Source organism: Carassius auratus, chromosome 44, assembly GCF_003368295.1.
Source record: "Carassius auratus strain Wakin chromosome 44, ASM336829v1, whole genome shotgun sequence".
NCBI classification, from domain to species: domain Eukaryota; kingdom Metazoa; phylum Chordata; class Actinopteri; order Cypriniformes; family Cyprinidae; genus Carassius; species Carassius auratus.
The window spans coordinates 10,600,982-10,626,548 of record NC_039286.1 but is presented as its reverse complement, the minus strand read 5'-3'; the positions used below and the strand labels follow the sequence as shown (position 1 = coordinate 10,626,548).

The window sequence follows — 25,567 nt, the reverse complement described above, 5'->3', positions numbered from 1 at the left end:
AGAATTAAACCCCTGCTTCTATCCTCCCTCAAAAGTTACATGTTCTTGTGCTTGATTTGGAAATAAACTGGAAACGAGCTCCGAACGTGAAGAAAACAAGCCTCTCGACGGGTGAAAGTGGCTCGTACATTCATGAACTCAAAGAGCCAGAAGCGAGCCAGTGTAAGCTGCTGAATGTGCTCCAGACACGCGGTGTCAGACGGCTGGAGCGTAATGTGTCTGGGAATGAGATCTTACATGCATTTCTGCAGCTCTGTCCAAAGCCAGCTTTTAGAAAAACAAGCATAGATCCAGATGAAAAGAGCCGGACTGAGCTGATGTGGGTCCAAACAAACACAAACCCTGGACTGCAGAATAAATACTGTATAATATAATGAAGAATACGGTACTGAGGAGTTACAGATTACATGTAATCAGATTCCATTGATTCAGTACATGCAACTGGATTATATCACATTATAAAATGCTCATGATCAGATTACAGTTACTACAATTACATTGATTACATATTATTTATATTACAGTATAATTAAATATCAGCTTTTCGTCAGCTCATAAACCCTCCACATTTCTTTAATTTACACTAATTTGGGAAACGCTGGTTTAATGCATTTAACAACATTGATACAAAAGAATGCAATGTATTTTATTTGTCAAATCTACAAACAAGTTTGGCCAAAAGTCATCTAAAAGTAATCCTACATGCTACCTAAAACAAGTAATATATATCAATTTCCAGTTTATTTATAATACTTTTAATATTATATTATATTATATTACTGAGCGCTAAACATACACTTTTAGAGTCACAAAATATACAAAACTTAATATATATATTAAGATTATTATTATTATATATTATATGGTTTGCCTATGCATATGCACAGCTTTAAAAAAGTATAATGCATTAAAAACCCCGATCAAACCCCACTTTTAAAAAAATTAAATGCAGGCTGAACTTTAAAGATGCCGCTGGTAAATAATCATGATGTGCATCATAATGCATAAATGATCAATGCATAGTTTGATTATGTGAAGTTTGATGAGGCTGATATCTGATACAATTATATTTATAAAAATCTAAATACAAATTTTATTATATTCAGCAAGATATGAACAGCAAAGTTGCCAAAACATGAAACCTCACTTTTACAGTCAAGATCCTAAATGAGGAAAAGTCTCAACATTTCAAGAAGAAATAAAGCAGTGAAGCAGGGTTTTCAAAGCAGCTTAAAAATCAGATGTGGGTCAAACTGAAAATACTTAGATATTAATTTCCCATAAGGCACTTCCTGTGCTGCTGTCACATGCTCCTGAAGGGTTTAAAATAACCCACATATAACAGACAGAGCACAGGACCTGAGAGAGAGCAGGCACGCTCAAGATTACAGACAGAGCACAGGACCTGAGAGAGAACAGGCACGCTCAAGATAACAGACAGAGCACAGGACCTGAGAGAGAGCAGGCACGCTCAAGATTACAGACAGAGCACAGGACCTGAGAGAGAACAGGCACGCTCAAGATAACAGACAGAGCACAGGACCTGAGAGAGAGCAGGCACGCTCAAGATAACAGACAGAGCACAGGACCTGAGAGAGAGCAGGCACGCTCAAGATAACAGACAGAGCACAGGACCTGAGAGAGAACAGGCACGCTCAAGATAACAGACAGAGCACAGGACCTGAGAGAGAGCAGGCACGCTCAAGATTACAGACAGAGCACAGGACCTGAGAGAGAACAGGCACGCTCAAGATAACAGACAGAGCACAGGACCTGAGAGAGAGCAGGCACGCTCAAGATAACAGACAGAGCACAGGACCTGAGAGAGAGCAGGCACGCTCAAGATAACAGACAGAGCACAGGACCTGAGAGAGAGCAGGCACGCTCAAGATTACAGACAGAGCACAGGACCTGAGAGAGAACAGGCACGCTCAAGATAACAGACAGAGCACAGGACCTGAGAGAGAGCAGGCACGCTCAAGATTACAGACAGAGCACAGGACCTGAGAGAGAGCAGGCACGCTCAAGATAACAGACAGAGCACAGGACCTGAGAGAGAACAGGCACGCTCAAGATAACAGACAGAGCACAGGACCTGAGAGAGAGCAGGCACGCTCAAGATAACAGACAGAGCACAGGACCTGAGAGAGAACAGGCACGCTCAAGATAACAGACAGAGCACAGGACCTGAGAGAGAACAGGCACGCTCAAGATAACAGACAGAGCACAGGACCTGAGAGAGAACAGGCACGCTCAAGATAACAGACAGAGCACAGGACCTGAGAGAGAGCAGGCACGCTCAAGATAACAGACAGAGCACAGGACCTGAGAGAGAGCAGGCACGCTCAAGATAACAGACAGAGCACAGGACCTGAGAGAGAACAGGCACGCTCAAGATAACAGACAGAGCACAGGACCTGAGAGAGAGCAGGCACGCTCAAGATTACAGACAGAGCACAGGACCTGAGAGAGAGCAGGCACGCTCAAGATTACAGACAGAGCACAGGACCTGAGAGAGAACAGGCACGCTCAAGATTACAGACAGAGCACAGGACCTGAGAGAGAACAGGCACGCTCAAGATAACAGACAGAGCACAGGACCTGAGAGAGAGCAGGCACGCTCAAGATAACAGACAGAGCACAGGACCTGAGAGAGAGCAGGCACGCTCAAGATTACAGACAGAGCACAGGACCTGAGAGAGAGCAGGCACGCTCAAGATAACAGACAGAGCACAGGACCTGAGAGAGAGCAGGCACGCTCAAGATTACAGACAGAGCACAGGACCTGAGAGAGAGCAGGCACGCTCAAGATAACAGACAGAGCACAGGACCTGAGAGAGAGCAGGCACGCTCAAGATAACAGACAGAGCACAGGACCTGAGAGAGAGCAGGCACGCTCAAGATTACAGACAGAGCACAGGACCTGAGAGAGAACAGGCACGCTCAAGATAACAGACAGAGCACAGGACCTGAGAGAGAGCAGGCACGCTCAAGATTACAGACAGAGCACAGGACCTGAGAGAGAACAGGCACGCTCAAGATTACAGACAGAGCACAGGACCTGAGAGAGAACAGGCACGCTCAAGATTACAGACAGAGCACAGGACCTGAGAGAGAACAGGCACGCTCAAGATAACAGACAGAGCACAGGACCTGAGAGAGAGCAGGCACGCTCAAGATAACAGACAGAGCACAGGACCTGAGAGAGAGCAGGCACGCTCATTGACACTAAAGTTCCCAGACTTCACACTTACTCCCAGAATGCCATGATGTCATCACATCCCACAATGCCCTGTGAATGACGGCTGAATGCAACTGATAAAACACTCTCACACACACACACACACACACACACAGCGAAACGTGGATTCAGCACACAACAGAGGCTCATAAACTGACAGAAACACAATCTATTTATTGCATATAAAGCTGTTTTTAGTATAGTGTAAACTTTATACCGTGTAATGCAAACTACTATAAAATTATAAATAAAACAAAAAATATAATATATGAAATTGAATAAATATAAATCTAGAAATAAAAAATAAAATAAACAAAATATTAATTATAAAATTAAATATATAATTATTTATTGTGCATAAAACTGTAAACTACATTTAATATTAACTGATAATTTAAAAAATGTAATATTTAAATATAAATAATAAATATACAAAAATATATCAATATAAGATTTAATAAAAATAACTATAAAACTATTAAATTAAATATAAAATATTTATTGTGTACAAAATAGTTTTTTAAATGTAATTTTAAATAATATATAAAAATAAAGATAAGAATACAAAAATAATCACTAACGTTAAAAACAAAATGAACAACAGTGGATGACATAATCATGAAGATGTTTTCAGCAGCTGTCATGCTGGCAGCAATCTGTGTGTCTGTGTAGTTTTGCTGGCGTTTATATATGTGTTTTCAGCCATACTGGCAGGTGTGTGTGTGTGTGTGTGTGTGTGTGTGTGTGTGTTTGTGTTCTGAGGTTATGGATTTAACATCAGTGTGTTTCAGGTCACAGACTGTAAAGCCATCAGCCTCTGTTTACAACACACACACACACACACACACACACACACACACACAGCTCTCATGAGTCCTGTTCCCCTTCACTGTGAAAAAGACTCACTTTCACAGAACACACCTTGAATTAAATTCATCTTTCTGAATTCAGAGTTGTTTTAAAAATAAACCTCACTACAATTTGTGTTATTCCAGAAATAAGTAAAAAAAAATTCAATAAAACAGTTTCTCTGAAATCAACACTCTGTCTCTCTTCAGTGTTTTTTAAAAACATATATTTAAAGTTTTTATATCGAAAAACATTGTATTATTTGTTTACATATATGCACTTGAAATTAAAATATTAAATAAACATTTTATAAATCCAGTTTATAAGACAATATATTTAAAATAAAATAAAATAAAATAAAATAAAATTAAATTAAATAAACATTCAATTCAATTTAATTTATTAACATTTTATTTAATATTAATTTACATCTATTTATAAAAAAATTTAGGTTAAAATCCTGTGCAAAAAAATATTAATATATATTAAAATAATGAAGTAAAAATGTAAATAATAATCTCCTCGGATTCTTTGAATTTTGAATATATATCATATAATATAATATATATTTAAAATGCTTTGTTTATTTATTTCCGGCTGTGTTTAGTGTGTTATTTGCTGAGTGATGGATGTGTAATCCAGCAGGTAATGAAATCTTTCTCTTTTCCTCCTCTCTCCTGACCTCCGTGTCGCTGCAGACTCTCTTTCACACGTTTGTCTTGTCATCACTTTCTAAAGATATCACAGATGGCATCTCATGGCATCCCAAACATCGAGCGACTGCTAAAATTACCTCGTTATATCAGTTACAGAAGCACTTCAGCTCTGACAGCAGAGCGAGCTGAATCTCAGCACAGTTACGGTCAATATTAGAGAATACCCTTTAAAATAATCACATTCTGCTGCTTTGAAACCTAAATAAAAACCGACAGAGTTTTTGTTTTATCTAGGATTAATTATATTACATATTATATTTATTTCATTTTATTTTGAGTTAAAGTGTTAGTAATTTTGTTGCGAGTTTTTCCTTCATTTCGTCATGTCCTTGTATATTTATTTCAGTCTTAGTTTTATTTATTTAAATATTTTAAGTTAAAGTAAATAAGAAATAGAAATGTTGCCTTTTTTGATGAAAGCACAAAACATTAACATTTAAATAAAATGTTATTACAAATTCATGAAATGTAAATATTTGTACATTTATATTACAATCTAAATAATCAATCACTTTTATTATTTGGCAAATAATGTGCTACGCAAAATAGTTTTTCTGTCAAAATTAAATCATGGAAGAATGTTTGATATTCCTTTAAATAAGATAATTTTTATTTAATTATTATATTATTTATATAAATAACAGTTTTAATAATGTTAATTATTATTGTAATTATTGTTATTACATTTCTGTCTAATTTCTGTCTAATTTTAATTTGATGGGTTCAAGTGAGGTTTTTCTGCATCTGACAATAGTTTTTCATTAAATGGTAAAATCCAAAATTTTGTGTAATTTCGTGTGACAATAAATTTCGTTTTTGTGAGATTTCTGTGATGTTTCTGCAGAGTAACACAGTCTGTGTATATTGCACACACACAATATATTAAAGCAGTAAAGCACTTAAGATCATGTGATACAGAGATTTAACACACAACACACAGTAAATCCAGAGGCATGATGGGAGTCGAGGAGAAGCAGGTGTCTGGAGACTTAAAACTCATCATCTGTCCACTTAAAACCCCAGACACACACACACACAGACACACACACACACACATACACACACACACACACACACACACACACACACACACACAGGTGTCAAATGTCCCTCTGCGCTGACACATTAAATGCGAGCACATACAAATGCATGCTGGGAAGTCAAGTGTGAATTATAATGAAGCTGATGAGAGGAGGCATCAAAGCCCCGCCCCGACCTTTGACCCTCCCTGATCTCTAACGGCAACAGCCAATGAGGCACTTGACCTGAGCTCCAGGAATAGACTCGCTATCAGTGAAACAGACATTGAGCAGCACAACTGTGTTCAACATTGATAATAATCAGAAATGTTTCTTGAGCAGTAAATCATCATATTTTCATGATTTCTGAAGATCATGTGACACTGAAGACTGGAGGAATGATGCTGAAAATACAGCGGAGCATCACAGAAATAAATTATATTTTAACACAGATTCACTCAGAACACAGCTGATTTACTTTATAATAATATTTCACAATTTTACTGCATTTTTGAGCAGAAGATACTAAAGATACTGATTACGGGCACTTCATTTCACTCACGTTTGCTCAGATGTGTGTGTGTGTGTGTGTGTGTGTGTGTGTGTGTGAGACTCACCGATACATGCGTGAACACGAACGCTCAGCTGAGTGCGTAAAATCACACTGTGCTTCTTTCCCCTCCTGAAAACACAGAGAAAATGAGTAATAATGGTCCAGAACTGAAGATAATAATAATAAAACAGAAATGCACAAGAGATAATGACTAGAAATGTACAGACACAATATCAACACACACACACACACACACACATACACACACACACACACACAAACACACACACAGTTTTATGATTCTGAAATCATATAAAATTTAAAATTACAAAATAAAATGTATTAGTTCTTAATATAAAATATACATTAAAAAAATTTAAATATATGAAAATATTTAATATACACAATTTATAAAAAAAAAATATAAAATCATAAAATGTTAAATAATTTAAATAATTTAAAAATGAAACAATCAAAATAAAACAATTAATAAAAATGCATTAAATCACAAATTATTTAATGTAAATAATTTTTAAATAAAACAATCAAAATAAAACAATAACTAAAAATGATTAAATCAGAATACTGTGAAATTGAAATCAGATACTCTGTTTCCGTTGCTCATAATGAGTTGAATTCATACCAAAATTCACATTTCTACTGGTCAAGATTGTCCACAATTTTTTTCGGCACCACTGTAATGATAAAAACTCCATAATCCCGCCCATGCAGGACTCTAACCTGGTGTATGTTAAACTCCAAACATGAAATCCACTTAAACTCCGCCCCTTCACACTCACGCCCCCTATCAGAGCCACACCCACATCATAACATCCAATCAGCAGCTGATGCACAGAACCAAGCCCCGCCCCACATTTGTTCTTTTTCAATCAGATGTAAGTCACAATAAAGCATAACAGCCACAACGTGACTTTAAATTCTGCTCATCTCCAGACAGACTTTTGATTATTTAGACATTTTCAAAACACAGACACATGAGCTGTGTGACATTAGCACACTGTTGTCTGCGCAGGTGCAGTGAGTCTGTACTGCAGGGATGGAGAGACGCCCAACAGAGACGATGAACCACACTGAGTGCACTTAGAATACCACATACACCTCCCTCGCCCGCTCTCTCTCTCTCTCTCTCTCTCTCTCAGGAAATCTGCGCTAATATTTGCGCCGATAATCGGTCAACCCCTATACCCAATATTAATAAAAGTAATAAAAAAGATAAAATTGTATTGTTCATCATGTACACTAGAATTTTGTTAAATCAAACAAACAAAAGATGCATTGATTTGTTACTCTTTTCACATTAGCAAAGAACCCTGCATGAAAGTTTCAATATATATATATTTATAAAATGGATTTAATGTGTACTGTTATACATTTGGTAAAGGCTTCTATCAAAAAAGGGTTGTTCCTTGAGGAGGTTTTGTCATGTTTAGCTCACTTTAGTGTAAAAATGTGTCTCCAAATATGTTCAAGAAGGTAAAAACTCTGATTATATAAATCAATACCGATTATTACATATCAAGTAGACCGATAACCGATATTTTGAACTGATATATGTCTGGTGTAAAAAAAATATTATGTCAAAATTGAGAATAACAAGGGCTCTGATGAAAACTCTTTAAATGCTTTTAAATTGTTTTATCTGCAAATTGGTTTGATAGATACCGATAACCATAAAAAAAGCTTAATATTTGCGCCGTATAATCGGTCGACCCCTAGTAAAATCACAGGCTGAAACAGGAAATCTGTTAAGGTGATTTGTGTGAGAGCAACTGTCACACACACACACACACACACAGGATAATACCAACACAGTAAGTGCAGTATAGTGCACTATGTAGTGTGAGTCTCACCCTGCGCAGTCGTCCTGCAGAAATCCCTCGAGTTCATCTCTCTGCTCGTCTAGTGTCGACTCCAGATCCAGATACACACCGGTGTGAGAGAGCTGCAGAGCACAGTCATCAAGCTGCAGAAACACACACACACACACACATTACAGTCAGTGACATTATCACACTATTATCCATGAGATACAGTACTAGTGTTGTACTGTAGTGTCAAACTATTTCAAATACAGTCAATCAATTATAAAGTACAATGTTTCCATCTAACATGTATTTGAGCAGCAGTTCATCATATTAATAGAACGTAAATTCCCAATTTATTATATATGTGAAATTTAGTCAGCAGCAAACACAAATGGAGTCATATTTTTCAATGTTCCCTTTCAAGTAGTTAACCAATCTAAAGAAAACATCTGTAAACAGAACGAAAAGTCCCTTACAAAATGAGTTTGGATGAACATTAAATAAATCTGACCAAAGTTTCTCTGTGTACAAAACAAGTAAATCATCTTCCTCAGAAGAGACAGAAACAGCAGCTCACTTCAATGTCTGATTATATTATAATTACGTCCAGAAGCTTTTAGTGAAATTTAGATGAACTTACTATTTAAGTAGAGAAGTATTCATGTCTTTAGAAAAAAATTCAACTGCTAGTGTAAATGTAAATTAATAGCATGTTAAAACAATGGAAGTCTGTGGAGTTTCCCCATTCAGAGAGCTGAGTAAAAGCCTGAAGATACTAGAAGATACTAGAGTAAAAGCCTGAAGATAGTAGAAGCCTGAAGTGCGCTTTAATTTATATGCACACCTGTGTTTGTCATGAGCGCAGCTGTTCATGCACTCTTTAGTCATGCGTACTAACGTTTTTAACACATGTAGCCTTCAGCATGTATGTGATTTGTGCTATGAATCCAAACTTGAGCAGCAAATCATCATATTTTCATGATTTCTGAAGATCATGTGGAACTGAAGCCTGGAGGAATGATGCTGAAAATACAGCTGCACATCACAAAAATAAATTACACTTAGAGATTAAAAAAGAAAACAGCTGTTTTACATTTTTACTGTATTTTTGATCAATTAAATGCGTCCTTGATGAACAGAATAGAAGTCTTTCAAAAATACAATACAACAATTTTACTGACCCCAAACTTTTGAACAGCAGTATAATAAAACAAAGACTATACATCATAATTGATTTCCATACCCAATATTATTAAAAGTAATAAAAATGTAATTTTTTTAATATAATATTATTATAATAATTATTTTTTATTATATGTAAAAACTCAGATACTGATTATATAAATCAATAACGATTATTACATATCAAGTAGACCGATAACCGATATTTTGAACTGATATCTGTCTGGTGTAAAAAAAAAAGTAAAATTAAGAATAACAAGGGCTCTGACGAAATTATTTAAATGTTTTTAAATTGTTTTATCTGCAAATTGGTTTTGAAAATGACAGATACCGATAACCATAAAAAAAAGCTTAATATTTGCGCCGATAATCGGTCAACCCCTATACCCAATATTAATAAAAGTAATAAAAATGTCATTTTTTTCAGATCAAATTTTATTATTCATCATGTACACTAGAATTTTGTTAAATAAAACAAACAAAAGATGTATTGATTTGTTACTCTTTTCACATTATCAAAGAACCCTGCATGAAAGTTTCAATATATATAGATTTATAAAATGGATTTAATGTGTACTGTTATACATTTGGTAAAGGCTTCTATCAAAAAAGGGTTGTTCCTTGAGGAGGTTTTGTCATGTTTAGCTCACTTTAGTGTAAAAATGTTTCCTCAAAATATGTTAAAGAAGGTAAAAACTCAGATACTGATTATATAAATAAATACCGATTATTACATATCAAGTAGACCGATAACCAATATTTTGAACTGATATATGTCTGGTGTAAAAAAAAAATATTATGTCAAAATTGAGAATAACAAGGGCTCTGATGAAAACTCTTTAAATGCTTTTAAATAGTTTTACCTGCAAATTGGTTTTGAAAATGATAGATACCGATAACCATAAAAAAAGCTTAATATTTGCACCGATATTTGGTCGACCCCTAGTAAAAACACAGGCTGAATCTGACAAGATATTTGGGAAATTGGTCCTTAAGGAAACATCTCACAAACTAGCAAAACATTGTATGATATTAATCCGAATCAGTTTTCATGCAGTATATCAGACTGTTAAGCATGTGAATAAAGCTGTAAGCGTATAAGTGTTGATTTGGTGTGTCCATTGAATCTGAACTCGCCAAACCCAAATCAAACACTTGCTTTCCAGCTTAAGACCTCAACTTTGATTTAAGACAACGCTCAGACCAACAAACTCGGCTCATCCAAGAATGTGTCACACAACCAACGATCAATCACACATGAATCACACGCTGCACCTGCTGGATGAAGAAGAGCATTTTCATGTCTCTGTTTACAGTCAATAGAGATGGTGAAGCACCTCTAAACACACACAGATGACGCTTTGAGAGCATCAGCAGAGGAACAATCATCTAACCCATCTCAAACAAGCACATGATGAGTCAGATGCAGAGTTTAACCAACACGAACACTGGACCTGCTAACAACTGCTTTACAAAACACACACCCTAATAAATGTGTCGGGACTGATGCATACAGATTCACAAAGACTGAATGAATCACAAATGAACCAGATCTTTGCATTTCCTGAAGAAAATGTGCACAAATCAATGTGCATCTTTGGGATTTTTCATCTGTTGTGTCACAAACTGGTGTTCAATTTCTTAAATAAGTTTATTAGCTTGTTAAATCTGTGTAATAAAAATGGTTGGACATTTAACTTGCAATCCAAATACATAAATCTTCAATTTATACTATTACTCACTAATTGTAATAATTATTTTTAAAACTGCAAGCAAAGTTCACAATGAATTACAAAGGAGTAACAGTGAAGTAACATGTACTGCAATGATCTTTATTTATCATTTGAAAAATTATCTTTAGCGCACTCAAAAAAAGTTTTTTGATATTATTTAAATATGCAAAATGCATGTATTCATATCACCTGGAATAAGCATAAATCTGTTCGCAATAAAAATAATTTAATGTATTAAATTAAAAAGCTAGAAACCATTTTCACTCAGAAACTGCTATCAAAAACGTTAAAATAATCACAAAGAAACATCAAGTGAATTAAATTAATGCATAATTAATTAACATCAAAATTAGAAAGATTGAGATTTTTTTTCGTTATTTTGAAAAACACTCCAATAATCTTTGTTCCAACAGTGTTTATGATTAATTATGATGTTAATATACATAATATCGTATTATCTTCACCCCTTAGAGTTGTATTTAACAGATTAGAGCTACGCACATATATTCCAGTGTATGAAAGCCACTGAAGACACAGACATCCATCTGAAGTGAGATAATTAGAGTGCAGTGCGGTGAAGATCAGTCCTGTCAGAAAAGCTGAACTCTGGTCAAACATCTCCTGCATTGACTACAGCGTCTGTCTCACATTCTCGGGTTATAAATAGATCCGGCTGAATCTCATACGCAGTGTAAGTGGTAGTTAGTGAAGGCTGAACACTTATGAGCCACTGTCCAACTGTCCTTTACTGCAGCTCACAAAACACTTAACCTCAAACTAACCCTAACCTCAACTTAACCTGAACCTAACCCTAACTTAACATAAATTTATCTCTAACCTAACAACAACTTAACTGCAACTTAACCTGAACCTACACTAACTTAACATAAACTTATCCCGAACCTAACAAAAACTTAACTGCAGCTTAACCTGAATTTAACATAAACTTATCTCTAACCTAACAACAACTTAACTGCAACTTAACCTGAACCTACACTAACTTAACATAAACTTATCCCGAACCTAACAACAACTTAACTGCAACTTAACCTGAACCGAACACTAACTTAACATAAACTTATCCCTAACCGAACCAGAACTTAATCCCAACATAAATTTAACCTAACCCTAATTTAATATAAACGTATCCCTAACCTAAGAACAACTTAACTGCAATTTAACCTAAATCTAACCCTAACTTAATATAAATATATCTCTAACCTAAACACAACTTAATAGCAACATAACCTGAACCTAACCATAACTGAACATAAATTCATCCCTAACCTAATCACAAATAAACACTAACTTAAACTGAACCTAACATAAACTTATCCCTAATCTAACCACAACTTAACTGCAACTTAACCTGAACCTAACACTAACTTAAAATAAACTTATCCCTAACCGAACCAGAATTTAATCAAATCATAAATTGAACCTAACCCTAACTTAACATAAACTCATCCCTAACCTAATCACAAATAAACTCTAACTTAACCTGAACCTAACATAAACTTATCCCTAACCTAACCAAAACTTAACACACCACCTTAACCTGGACCTAACCCTTACTTAACACAAACTTATCCAGAATCTAACCCAAACTAATTTAACTAATTGAAATGAAATAAAATATTAAACTTTTATTTCTGTTAGTCGCCATTTTCATTTTCATTTTAACTTGAAGAACTAAAATGACTAAAACTGAAATACATTTTTTTTAATTATACATTTAATAAAGCAAAAACGAATTAAAATGATAAACCAAATTAATTTAATTTTGACTTAAATTTAAATAAAAACAGAAAATGTAAAAATAAAAGCTCAAACAAGACAAAAATAAAAACTAATAAACTAAATGTAATGCATATTTATCAGCCGTACTCTCAAATCATAGTAAAGTTTATTATTAACTATTTCCATATTTTTTTTTGCATTTATTCAAATTGCTTCAAATCAGCATAAATTATAGTTCATTGTGAAATCAATTACATTAATTCAGTTAAAAAGTGTGAAGATAGTTAATAAATGACAATGTGCAACATGCAATATTCATTTAGTTAAAATGTATGAGACTGAAACAAATCAGATTTATTAAAAAAGAGGCCTTGTTATTCTGTATTTCCAAAAAACATTTGTTCAGTTACAGAAATCTGACGTGCTTCATTCATCATTCATGCATCACATTACATTTATTCACAATATTTATATGCAATTCAAATACACAAATCTTAAATTTAAGCCTTATTTTAACATGCATTTCAAACAGTAGATCATCAACTCTTTCAACATCAGGATCACAAGGAATGCATGATAATATGTGTGCAATTAATGCAATGTAAGTCGCTTTGGATGAAAGTGTCTGGCAAATGCAGATGCTAATATACAGATTCGACCCAAACAGTCAATTACTGGCCATGACTTTCACTCAAATGACAGACTGACACAGAAAAACACAGCACCACATGCAAACAGAGAGAAGCAGAGAGAAGGACGCACAGATGTCAGCTTAACAAACAGTGAAGCTCAAATCATTGATGAGACACTGATGCAGTGCTACATTTCTCCAAACCTGATGAAGACACACACTCATTTATATCTTGGAAAATCTCAGGGCGAGCACATGTGTGTCCCTGCAGCACAAAAACAGTCTGAAGTCTCAGGGGTATATTTGTAAAAATAGCCAAAAAAAAATTGTATGAGTCAAAATGACAGATTTTTCTTTTATGCCAGAAATCATGAGGATATTACGTAAAGATCATGTTCCATGAAGATATTTTTGTAAACATACCGTTAATATATCAGAACTTTATTTTTGATTAGTAATATGCATTGCTAAGACTTCATTTGAACATCTTTAAAGATGATTTTCTCAATATTTAGATTTTTTTGCTCCCTCAGATTCAGATTTTCAAATAGTTGTATCTCAGACAAATATTGTCCTCCGAACAAACCACACATCACTGGAGAGATCATTTATTCAATATAAATCTCAATTTCAAAACATTGACACTAAGGTAACAAATTTGGATCATTTTTGGCTGAACTACTGTTTTAAGTACGAGAGTAATGCACCCTTGACACAAAACACGTCTTCTGTCTCTGATTGAGTCTTTTATCCAGTCAAAGCTCTTTAAGAGTCAGAAACTTCTTCAGCTCGAGCTTCTGGTGTGTTTTGATCAAGTAAACATCAATATGTTTTATTAAATATTCGAGCTGGAAAAGCCTGATGCATCAAATATGATCTTCTTTTGTATTATATCTGAATGTTCAGTAAAGTGTTAGGAAATAATTCCATTCCTCTGACTGTTATTTCAGTGTAAACTCGACTCATAAATCAGTGTGAATGAATGAGCGGCTCTAAATGCGGCTCAGTGCCGCACCTGTCGCGCTTTAAAACCACCACCACAACTGACCTCATATAACACACACACATATATAGTATATATACTATAAGACTAAATCGAATTAAATAACTCTCGAGAGGTTTAAAAGTATAACTTTATTATTTCAGACAGTATTTGTTTTTGTTGTAGAAAATATCGCCTGGAAAAGACTTTTGAATAAACATAAGGTCAATGCTTTAACTCTATTGTAGTGAGTTTGTGTGCTGCTGAAGAGTGATCTGACCTTGTGAGGGGCTTTGAGGAGTCGGTGGACCCCTGCGAGCTGGTTTATCAGAGGAATATCTTCTCTGAAGGTGTAGAGAGGAGCTCGGGTCGGTTCCGGGAAATTGGTGCTGTTGAACGGATCCGTGTCGTCTAGAAACTGAACCCGGCACACAAACGAAGACATGATGCATCCGTGCACGGGTCCCCGGCGTCTCCAAGCAGGCAAGCGTCCTTCCTCCCCGATAACGACAACAGCACACGGTCAGCGGCGGAGAGGAGAAGCTCGTCCCGTGTCGTGCTGAGTGAGCGCGAGTGTCCGTGTCACGGGCAGCGGGTCACAGCCGGACGCCCCCCGCGGATTAAGCGCTTTACCAGCGGGACGCGATGATGATGATGATGACGGGCAAACCGCGGCCTCTAGCGGCGGAGCAGAGTAATGCACTCTGATCACAGTTTTTACTGACGGTGTACAGCACATGGTAAACTTAAATATGTATATACATTTCAGAATGTGATGCATCCTTGGGAAAAATCTGAAAATATAGCCCACCCCCCCACCCTACACACACGCACACAAAAATACAATACAAATACAATATAGGCTAATGTTGTTTTAAGTCTCTGTATAAAACATGAAGACAAGATATCTCAGGTAAAAAAAATAAATGAAGGTACCTTATATATACCTATACTATACTTACCCAGCTGATGCATTGCATTAAAAATTGCAAACATTTTATTTTTTTGAAATGCTGCTGAAATATGCAAAAGATGCATCATCCTATTAAATATGCACTAATTTGCATACAAGCTGTAACCTGAATTTTAGACAAAGTCAAGTCGTATAGCGATTTTTATTTCTGGCAAAATATGCTATATGTCGTAATCGTTGAAGTTCAATATATTTTTGGAAATTTAAATATATTCTTTGTCAACTTCACAAAATAAATAAAAAAATGTATTTTAAGGGGCAAGACATTTTTACATTTTTTTCGCCCTTCAAAAAAAAATTAAATGAAATAAAATAAATATATAATTACAAATTTTAAAAAATTCAGTTATACATTTAGGCCAAAATATGTTTGTAGAAAATATGTTTATGAAAATATATTTTTTAACATTTTTTACTAAATATAGTTTAGCCAGTTAAGTAGTTTTAGAAATATATGTAAAAATATTTAAATATGTTAAGAAAAAAAAAATCAGTAAATCTTTGATTTTGTTGACATATTAGAGTTAAATGTTTTTCCAGAGGGGATTTTGGATTTTTCAAATTCAACATGTTTTTAAGAATAAAGAGTTAAATATGCACCAGTGTGAATGATATATAAACAACCCCTCGGTATTAATCTTCAGAATATAGATATGAATAAAACTGCTAAGTTTGCTGTATATGTAAGAGCAACAACAACAAAAAATCTTTTCAAATATGGATTCAAACTGAAATGTACAGATGCAAATAGATAAAGTGCAATTAAAATAAACACATGAAAGTGTATTTCTTTTCACCTTAGTCTGAAAGAAGACATTATAAAAAACCAAACAGCCCAAAATCTCAAAACTGACCCATTCATTCTCATGTCTATGACTGTTATCATTTGTGGATTTATCATCAGATCATGAATCCTGGTTCATCTGTCACCAGGATCAGTCATTGACAGGAAGGTATTATGAAGACGTGTTTGACGTACTGTACTGTACTGATCTGAAGCGTTCGTGGTTCACCTGTGGATCAGAGTCGGCGTGACGTCACTCGCTCCAAACTAAAACAAGCTTGTTTCAGAAACACAGAACCGGTTTATGGTAAGAATAAATCCTAAACAAAGCATTTTGTTCACACACAAAATTCACACACACACACACACACACACACACGCACACACTCTCTCTCACTCACTCACTCACTCACACTCACACACACACACACACACACACACACACACATACACACACTCTCTCTCTCTCTCCCACACACACACACACACACACACACACACACACACACCTCGTGCTGACCATCTTCCTGATCAGAGGCCTGACACTCAAAGTGTTTTACTCCTTCTCTCTGGCGTTTGGACTCATCTCCTTCTCCAGCTACACCTCGCTCCAGTCAGTATCTCCAGCCTTTGACAGCCACTCAGTTTGACTTCAGAAACACTCCTCCGTGTGTGTGTGTGTGTGTGTGTGTGTGTGTGTGTGCAGTAATAACTGTGAGCAGGACGCAGTCATCATCTCGGTGATCAACGGTCTCACGTCTATACACACAGCCATCGTGATTTACTCCATCATCGCTTCAGAGCCACGGAGAGGTTCGAGGTCCGTCTCAACGGGTGACTGCTTCCTTCTCCAACAGATACTGAGAGACGCTCATCTAATCTATTAAGATCTCCAGGTCAACAACAGAGAACGCTCATTAGTTTCTCTTTCTCATGTTGTTTTTCTCTGTGGAACACACAAAAAAGGAAAGATTATTTATGTACCTCTTATATGCAACACTTTATAGTGACTACAACTGTCCAGCTCATAAAAGTGTTCCATATGAGTCTGGAGCAATATAATAAACTATATATATATATATATATATATATACAGGGGCGGATCTAGAAAAATATTGATGGGGTTGCGAGAAGGGGGCAGGAATTTTTGAGGGTTGGCAACATATGGCAGACGTATATATACTGAATTTAGTCACAGTTATCACAGTTTGATGATAAATATATGTGCACACTACAAAAGGACACAGCTATCATTTACAAACTTAATCTCATGCAATCAATGTCTTGCATTTGAAACAGTTCATATAAGGAATAAGTGACCAAACCCATAAGCCCCACACACTCACTAATGCATACAGTATGCATCCACATGTAATTAAGAGCATTATAAAAGATTCAGTCTTATCAATATGTCAATTTATTATAAGAAACACAAAACTTTAACAGCCATTTCCAGATGGGGAGACTCAACTGATTTTCTACAGTTTAGTGTTAATCATAGTGCGCTTGCGTGCACATGTGTAGCATACATCATGTGTTAATATAGTGAAGAGCTGAAAACACCACGCGTGCTTCAGTGTGTGTATGTGTGTGTGTGTGTGTGTGTGTGTGTGTGTGTAGTGGAGCACACATTCCCAGAGACGTGTATAACATCACCTTAAGGGTTCCCATAAGCAGGATTTATTGTTGTGCCCCCTTCCTCAAATATGATGATGGAAAAAACCCTACTACAGGGGTGAAAAAAAGAACTTTAATCAAATAAAAAACGTAATGAATAAATTGTATTATTTACAAATCACAATTGTAGCTCTCGACATTTACCTGTGGCTATAACTTTATTATGACTCTAATTTATTTTATAGTCTCAAGCATAAAGAAAGCATAAGCAGTTTTACTCTGATAAAACCATGGTTTATTTTTGTAAGGGTTGTGATATGCACGTTTTTTGTTGAATAAATTATAAAGCCTGTGTCATCTATAGCAAAAAGGTGTCCAAAAATGAAAGATTATTGTTAAAACCATGGGTCATTTTCATAAGGGAACCTGAAAAAAAAAAACTTTCACAGGAATGTGCCTGAAAGTGATAAACTGGCCTCGATTTTACCTAAATGATTCTACTTTATTTTAATATATATACAAAATGTATAAGGTGTGCATTGTAGCTGACACTTTAATGAACACATTACAATTACAATCTCCTCAAATGCTATTGAGCTTCAAATTTGCTTTTGAGTCCAGCATAATTTACATATGATTTACAGATTATTTTAATAAATATCAAACATTTAATTCAATTGTGCATTATACCTGACACCTACGTGAACAATTACAGTTGTTTTTATGACTGTAAGTCATTCTCCTCAAATGCTACTGACGTTAGAAAAGTGTACACCAATATCGCATGTAACTTTAGAGACGGTCCCTAAATTTGAGACTCTCGAACGTCCAATGTCAAGCCAACTTTATGTTTTTTTTGTTTTGTTTTGTTTTTTTACTTTTAGTTTTCTTTTCTCTTCGCTGGATTGCTGATGTACTCTACCCGGGCATAGATGTTCATCCATCAATTATGAACATTCAGCCACAAACATGAGGTGCGAGCGGTCGCGAGCGCGGATGGGAGATTTTATTGATAGATAGATAATACGTTTTTACCTAACATTTCCTCCTGAGTCTCAGGCCGGTGACACTAGCTGCGTGGCGTGAGCGTGGCGGTTCTGCTGCGTGTCTTTACACACCAGAACTGTGCCTGACGCGGCGCTGCTGCTGCTGTAGGTGACAGAGGGAGGCCGCCGACAGACCCGGATCTTGTCTTCATGACAACAATATCTATACTTCATGTTGAGCATAAATATAAATCCTACTGATAAAGGACACCCTCAACAGTATTGACGGCAAAATAGACTATGTTTGACAGGTGCAATATTTGAAAATTATTAATGTATTTTTTAAATTACATTTATATCTGAATTATTTGAGTTCAAAGCGGGTTCGCGAATCATTTGAGTCAGTTTGGGGATTGCGAAACATTTGAATCAGTTCGGGAGTTCGTAGCGGGATCGCGAATCATTTGAGTCAGTTATGGGAATCGCGAATCATTTGAGTCAGTTCGGGAGTTCAAAGCGGGTTCGCGAATCATTTGAGTCAGTTTGGCGATCGCAAATCATTTGAATCAGTTCGGGAGTTCGCAGATGGATCGCGAATCATGTCAGTTATGGGAATCGCGAATCATTTGAGTCAGTTCGGGAGTTCAAAGCGGGTTCGCGAATCATTTGAGTCAGTTTGGCAATCGCAAATCATTTGAATCAGTTCGGGAGTTCGCAGATGGATCGCGAATCATTTGAGTCAGTTATGGGAATCGCGATTCATTTGAGTCAGTTCGGGAGTTCAAAGCGGGTTCGCGAATCATTTGAGTCAGTTTGGCGATCGCGAATCATTTGAATCAGTTCCGGAGTTCGCGGCGGGTTCGCGAATTGAGTCAGTTTGGCGATCGCGAATCATTTGAATCAGTTCGGGAGTTCGCGGCGGGTTCGCGAATTGAGTCAGTTATGGGAATCGCGAATTATTTGAGTTCAAAGCGGGTTCGCGAATCATTTGAATCAGTTCGGGAGTTCAAAGCGGGTTCTCAAATAATTTGAATCAGTTCGGGAGTTCGCAGCGGGTTCGCGAATTGAGTCAGTTATGGGAATCGCGAATTATTTGAGTTCAAAGCGGGTTCGCGAATCATTTGAGTCAGCTCGGGAGTTCAAAGCGGGTTCGCAAATCATTTGAATCAGTTCGGGGAGTTCGCAGCGAGATCACGAATCATGAAAGATTTGCGCTTGTAAATTTTCAAATTGGCCCTAAACTTTAATTTATTGCTGCCAACTGCTACATGTTTGATAAATAAATATGTGTCCCTGGAGCACAAAAAGCAGTTTTAAGTCTCTGGGGTATATTTGTAGCAATAGCCAAAAATACTTTTTTTTTCAGTAATGTAAGTTAATTAATATGACCAATGCATTACTATGAATAATAACTGAACTGTGAGTGGTAAAGAGTGATGTGCTGTTAGCTGATCATGGCTGGGTGTTTGCAGGAGAACAAGTCGTATCCGGACTGGATCTACGGGATCATCCTGATCCCCTCGAGCTGGACACAGAGCACACCTGGAGTCCTGGTGCTCACGCGGCTCTCAAAGGTTCTAGTCTGACCTGCAACACTGTCATCACATCAGGGAACAAAGACGTTTACAGACGTAATGTGCACCGAGAGCAGTCCATAGACTTCTCTTCTGGGGATTGTGCAAAGTAGAGTTTTATTGTCTTAGTAAACAACTTAATAAAGTCTGCACAGATTTGCATTCACTCAGATATCTTCACCGGTGGCTTCATGCACAACAGACTTCATTTCTGCATTTGTAAATTTCATGCTTTCTCTCATAAAACACGGTTCTTTTTTCAGTGTTTGTGCATTATATAGTATATAATATTACATGCGGTCTTCTAATTATTAGAGGTTTGTGTAATTGTTCTTGTATTATTTATGATGTTTTTGTTCATCTTAATGCGTGTTTTCAAATAAACTCATTTTGATTGTGTACACGGTTTGTTTAAGATTTAAGAAAGCACACATAATCATAACCAATCCCTCATAAAGCATGCATAAGTCAGAACAACGTTTATCATTCCTGTATTATTGTTTAGTGAAAATCTAAATCCAAACACTAAAAATAAAAATAATGATATAAACACATTATGGACATGAATTGAGGTTATTATAGTTAACTAAAACAATAACATTCAGGCTTATTTTATTTCTATGTATCTATCTATAAAAATAATGATAAAACACAAAAAAAAATAACTATAACTTTAAATAAATTAAACAAAAATATTGTCTTTATTCTCATAATATTTTTACATTATCCTCATAATTTCAATTTTATTCTCGAAATATTATAAACTTTAATCTCATAATCTTAGATTATTTATTTATTTTACGTAGCTGTAATTTAGTTACAGTTCATTAATTATAGTGAATTAAAACTTAATAATAAATAATATAAAAATTATAATAAATTATAATAAATTATATTATTAAATTATAATAAAAAATAAAATTAAAGATTACCTGAAATAAAACATTAAAAACATTTTTTTTCATCTAGTTGCCAAAGACACATTTCTAATTTTCCTTTAGTTTATATTAATGCACTAAAATAACAAACTCAAACTGAAAAAATGTAAATACTAAAAACTATACAGACACTAAAAGGAATAATAAAAATGACATAAATATATATATAATTTAAATAACTAATTAAAAAAATACAAAGCATCCCAATGTTCATCATAGACAGATAAAAATTATATTTGTTCTCATTCCTTCATGTGCAATAATTATTTTAGGACCAGGATGCAGCATTTTTCTTAGACTTACTCAAACTCCTTAAACACAGACACACACTCTCTGGGTCCATAAACACATTTAATAATCCAGCATTAAAAGACAAGCCCATCAGAGCACCAGGAGGTCCGCAGGAGGCGGTTTGAGAGGGATCTGTCCCAGCGTGAAGCGTTTGGAGGTGAACTCCTTCAGTTCCTCTGCTGTGAGGTCAGTGTGGGTGGAGAACAGAGCCGTGTCCGCTCCGAACACACCGCTGGAGCCGCTCTGAAGCACAGCGGACGCCGAGGACTCGCCAGGAGACGGCCGGAAGCTGAACGAGGACACAGACACAGACACAGAGCTGGCCTGGGGCTCGGAGAAAGAGAAGGAGGACGCAGACGCAGCAGGAGCGCAGCCGAAACCTGACGAGGGCTGAGCCAACACACCGCTGACTACACCAGAGGCATGCTGGGTACTCGACGCCGCTCCGAAGCCAGTCTTAGACGGGGCGAAGCTGAACGTGCTACTGCTCTGAGAGCCCTGACCAAACCCTGAGAAAACAACACAGAAGTGCTCAGACAAACACCAGCAGAACCTCACATACAGTTTTTACTGCATCTGAGCCAATTAATGCAGCCTCAGTGCACAGAAGAGACTTTATCAAGGCATACATTAGGCAATAACAACGTAGTGCTTCAATATCGACACTTCTGAGGCTCTCTAAATGCAGATTTCTGACTGAATCCTGAACAAACCTGCCGCTCCAAAGCCGGTCGATGAAGAGGATGATGAAGAAGAGGTGGCTCCAAACCCTGACGCGGTGGAGCCAAAGCCGGAGCCGGGGGTGGATGTTTGGAGACTGGGGTTATTGAGCTCGGAGATCTGGGGACATCAATCACAAGACGTCAGCTGTGTGTGAGTGTGTGTGTGTGTGTGTGTGAGGACGCTGCTGAAGATCTGTGCGTGTGTGTCAGAGGACGCTGCTGAAGATCTGTGTGTGTGTGTGTGTGTGTGTGTGTGTGTGTGTGTGTGTGTGTGTGTGTGTGTGAGGACGCTGCTGAAGGTCTCACCACACTGATCCGAGTGGAGCTGCTCATGCTCCTCAGCTCCTGGACTCTGCTCCTCCACTGATCCGCCAGCTGCTGAACCGAGCTCATCTGAAACAACACACACAGTTTTACAACTCCACAACTAACACACAGCTAAGATAACTGACCACAGAAACTGAAGGAGTGACACATGCTTAGAAGTGTGACCCTGCGGTCTTGAGTCTCTGATTGTGTGGGTCAAAATACAGCAGTGCATCACAGAAATAAATTACATTTTAACATGCATTCACTTAGAAAACAGCTGTTTTACATTAGAATAATATTTCACTATTTTACAGCATTTTTAATTAACCCTGGTGAGCAGAAGAGTCTTGTTTCTAAATCCCTGACATTAACTATCGTGCACATAGAAGTGAAGTGGTGGTCTTACGTAAGCCTGTAGATCACCAGACGCTCGGCCGCTGTAATACTCCAGCCTCAGCTCCTCAGGAGACACCTCCACAAACCCTGCAAACAGATAACAAGAGAACATCTTCACTGGGTGAAGCCCACCAGAGGCAAAAGACTTCAAGTCTGAGTGCTGAACTCACCCGAAAGCTTGCCGGGGAGGACAGAATAACAGGAGAACGGCCACTGCCCCGAAGTCTGCCAGACCTCCATGTCTTTCTGGATGGTGTCCCTGTAATAAAAGCAAGCATGCAGCTTCAGGTGTGTGTGTGTGTGTGTGTGTGTGTATGCTGGTTAATGCATCAGAGGAAACAGCTCTTACACATCATCCGTGGAGCTCTGTGCATCTTTCTCAGAAGGAGTGTGTGAGGTGAGCGCTGAGAATCTGTTCTGGCTGCTGAAGCTGAAGTCGGAGCTCTTGACGTCTCGTGGCGTTCCTCCTCCTCCTCCTCCTCCTCCTCCTCGGCTCCAGTCGTTATTACCGTCACGAGAGAACGAGGACTGCTGCACATAATCACCACCGCTGCGCTGAGACGGGTTTATCCACACACGGTTCCCATAACCTGAGAAACACCAGCATCACCGGTCAGTCCAGGTCTACAATACTTAGAGAAAACCTTCTGATCTTGAGGTTTACATATCGAAAATTATTATTCCTAAAACATAAATAGTGCCTGTTTGCAAACTAGACCAGAGTGTATTTAAAAACTCACTTTACTATATTAATATAGTGTTATTATTATTAAAAGAGTGTGCAGTACAGAAGAGAGAATATAGTGAATGTTATATTTTCAGACACTTATTGTATTTCTTTGCAAATTAAATGTAAATGTATTATATTTTAAATTGACAGTAAATGCAACCAGTTGAACTCAAAAGTGCGTCATACATCATATGCAATTTTATAATTATTTCTAATGTCTTTGAAATCTGTTTATGTGCACTGACCAAATAGAACGGAAAATAATAATAAATAATAAATAAAATAATTCTGCATAATCAAGGCTGCGTTTATATGATTAAAAATACAGAAAACTACAGTAATATTGTACAATATAATTGCAATTTAAAATAAAAGTTTTCTATTTTATTATACTTTAAAATCTAATTTATTTCTGTGATGCTCCGATGTATTTTCAGCATCATTCCTCCAGTCTTCAGTGTCACATGATCTTCAGAAATCATTCGAATATGATGATTTATTATCAATATTATTTTTGGAACCGGAAATACTTTTTTTTCATGATTCTTTGATGAATGAAGTTCAACTAAACAGCACTAAATCACTAGTTTACTATTTAAATCAATGTGATAACGAGTTAGGTCAAACGTAATCTAAAAGTAATCTGATTACTTTACCTAAAACGTGTAATGTAACGGATTACGTTACTAACTACAATTTCTGTCATGTGATTTAGAATTAGTAATAGATTACACTGGTTATACTATGGTAATTGTTTAGTAAGAGACCCTTGATTGAATCAGACTTTATCTGGATTCTGCTTTAATCATGAAAAACATAACGTTGTTAAATATAGAATGTAATATATAATGATTGTGTGTTTGACCTCCTCTGCTGGGCTGCTGGTTTCCTCTGAAATCTCCTCCTCTTCCGCCTCTTGGATGTTCATTCCAGCACTTGTCTCCGTATCTACAGCGACCTTGAAGAAAGAAGTTGCACACCGTCATTTTTAAACTTTACAAACCCAAAACATGAGCTGTTTGTGGTACGAAGACCTCGACGCTGCTTCTCGAGTCGAGCGACGGCGTGACGCAAGACGCACACTCAGACGTAAACAAACTGTTTCAAAATAAAAGTCTTGGTTGCGGGGCGCTTCTTGGGAACGTATGAGAAAACTTTTTTTTTTTTTTTAAATCGGATTTAACTGGCATGAGTTAATCAAAACCGTTTTGTGTCTTTGGAAAAATAATTGAACTTATGCAGCATGTTAGCTGGAAACTTTGAAGGTATATCTATATATAATTGAATTAATAAAATAATGAAAACAAGTTTACAGTTTTCCTGTTGCTTAAACGTTTCTGAGAAAAACACAGTTCTGACAGCATAGCTGATGGCTGACTGGTTTATATTACAGTTTTTACTGAATAGCTAAACACGTTTCTTGAAACCATCACTAATTTTCTTAAAACATTATACAAAAATCCAAATACTCAAAGTAAATTCTGGAAACCTCTGACTCTTCCATCAAAATCAAACAATCACCGCAAAACCATTTCACTTGGACTCAAAATCAAACGCTCTCAGATCAAACATGAATCAATAAAGAAAACATTACAGATCATTCATTAAACCCTAGAGGGAAAATTCAGTAAAAAAAAAAAAAAAAAAAATTATCAGCTCAGAAATGTTAGTCCCTGCTTGACCTCAGTTTTGCGGTATGGGCATTCAACTGCATCAATAAACGCATCTTTAATATTTCCATCTCAGTGAACCGATTCAATATGTAATCGATATGT

General features: G+C 36.4%; 2 protein-coding genes across 4 annotated transcripts in view; both read right to left on the bottom strand.

The window, feature by feature from the left end:
• The window catches only part of LOC113062452 (FH1/FH2 domain-containing protein 3-like), a 47,545-nt gene extending 32,470 nt beyond the window's left edge, over nt 1–15,075 (bottom strand). For 2 of the 3 annotated variants that reach the window (XM_026232304.1, XM_026232307.1), the window contains exons 1-3: nt 14,753–15,074; nt 8,250–8,362; nt 6,443–6,507 (exon numbers count right to left, since the gene is read on the bottom strand). In XM_026232304.1, the coding sequence (XP_026088089.1) occupies nt 6,443–6,507; nt 8,250–8,362; nt 14,753–14,917 (343 nt within the window). In that variant the 5' untranslated portion in view covers nt 14,918–15,074. Of the gene's footprint in view, nt 1–6,442; nt 6,508–8,249; nt 8,363–14,752 lie in introns of all 3 variants that reach the window. The other variant, XM_026232306.1, reaches the window with a different exon arrangement.
• Nucleotides 15,076–21,676: 6,601 nt separating this feature from the next.
• LOC113062451 (nucleoporin-like protein 2) lies at nt 21,677–25,396 on the bottom strand. The gene is made up of 7 exons (XM_026232303.1): nt 24,658–25,396; nt 23,412–23,652; nt 23,233–23,321; nt 23,073–23,149; nt 22,664–22,750; nt 22,349–22,475; nt 21,677–22,144 (listed from the first exon to the last, which is right to left on the bottom strand). The coding sequence occupies exons 1-7, from the start codon at nt 24,776–24,778 to the stop codon at nt 21,726–21,728; spliced, it is 1,161 nt and encodes a 386-aa protein (XP_026088088.1). The 5' UTR covers nt 24,779–25,396; the 3' UTR covers nt 21,677–21,725.
• Between the last annotated feature and the right edge of the window lie 171 nt (nt 25,397–25,567).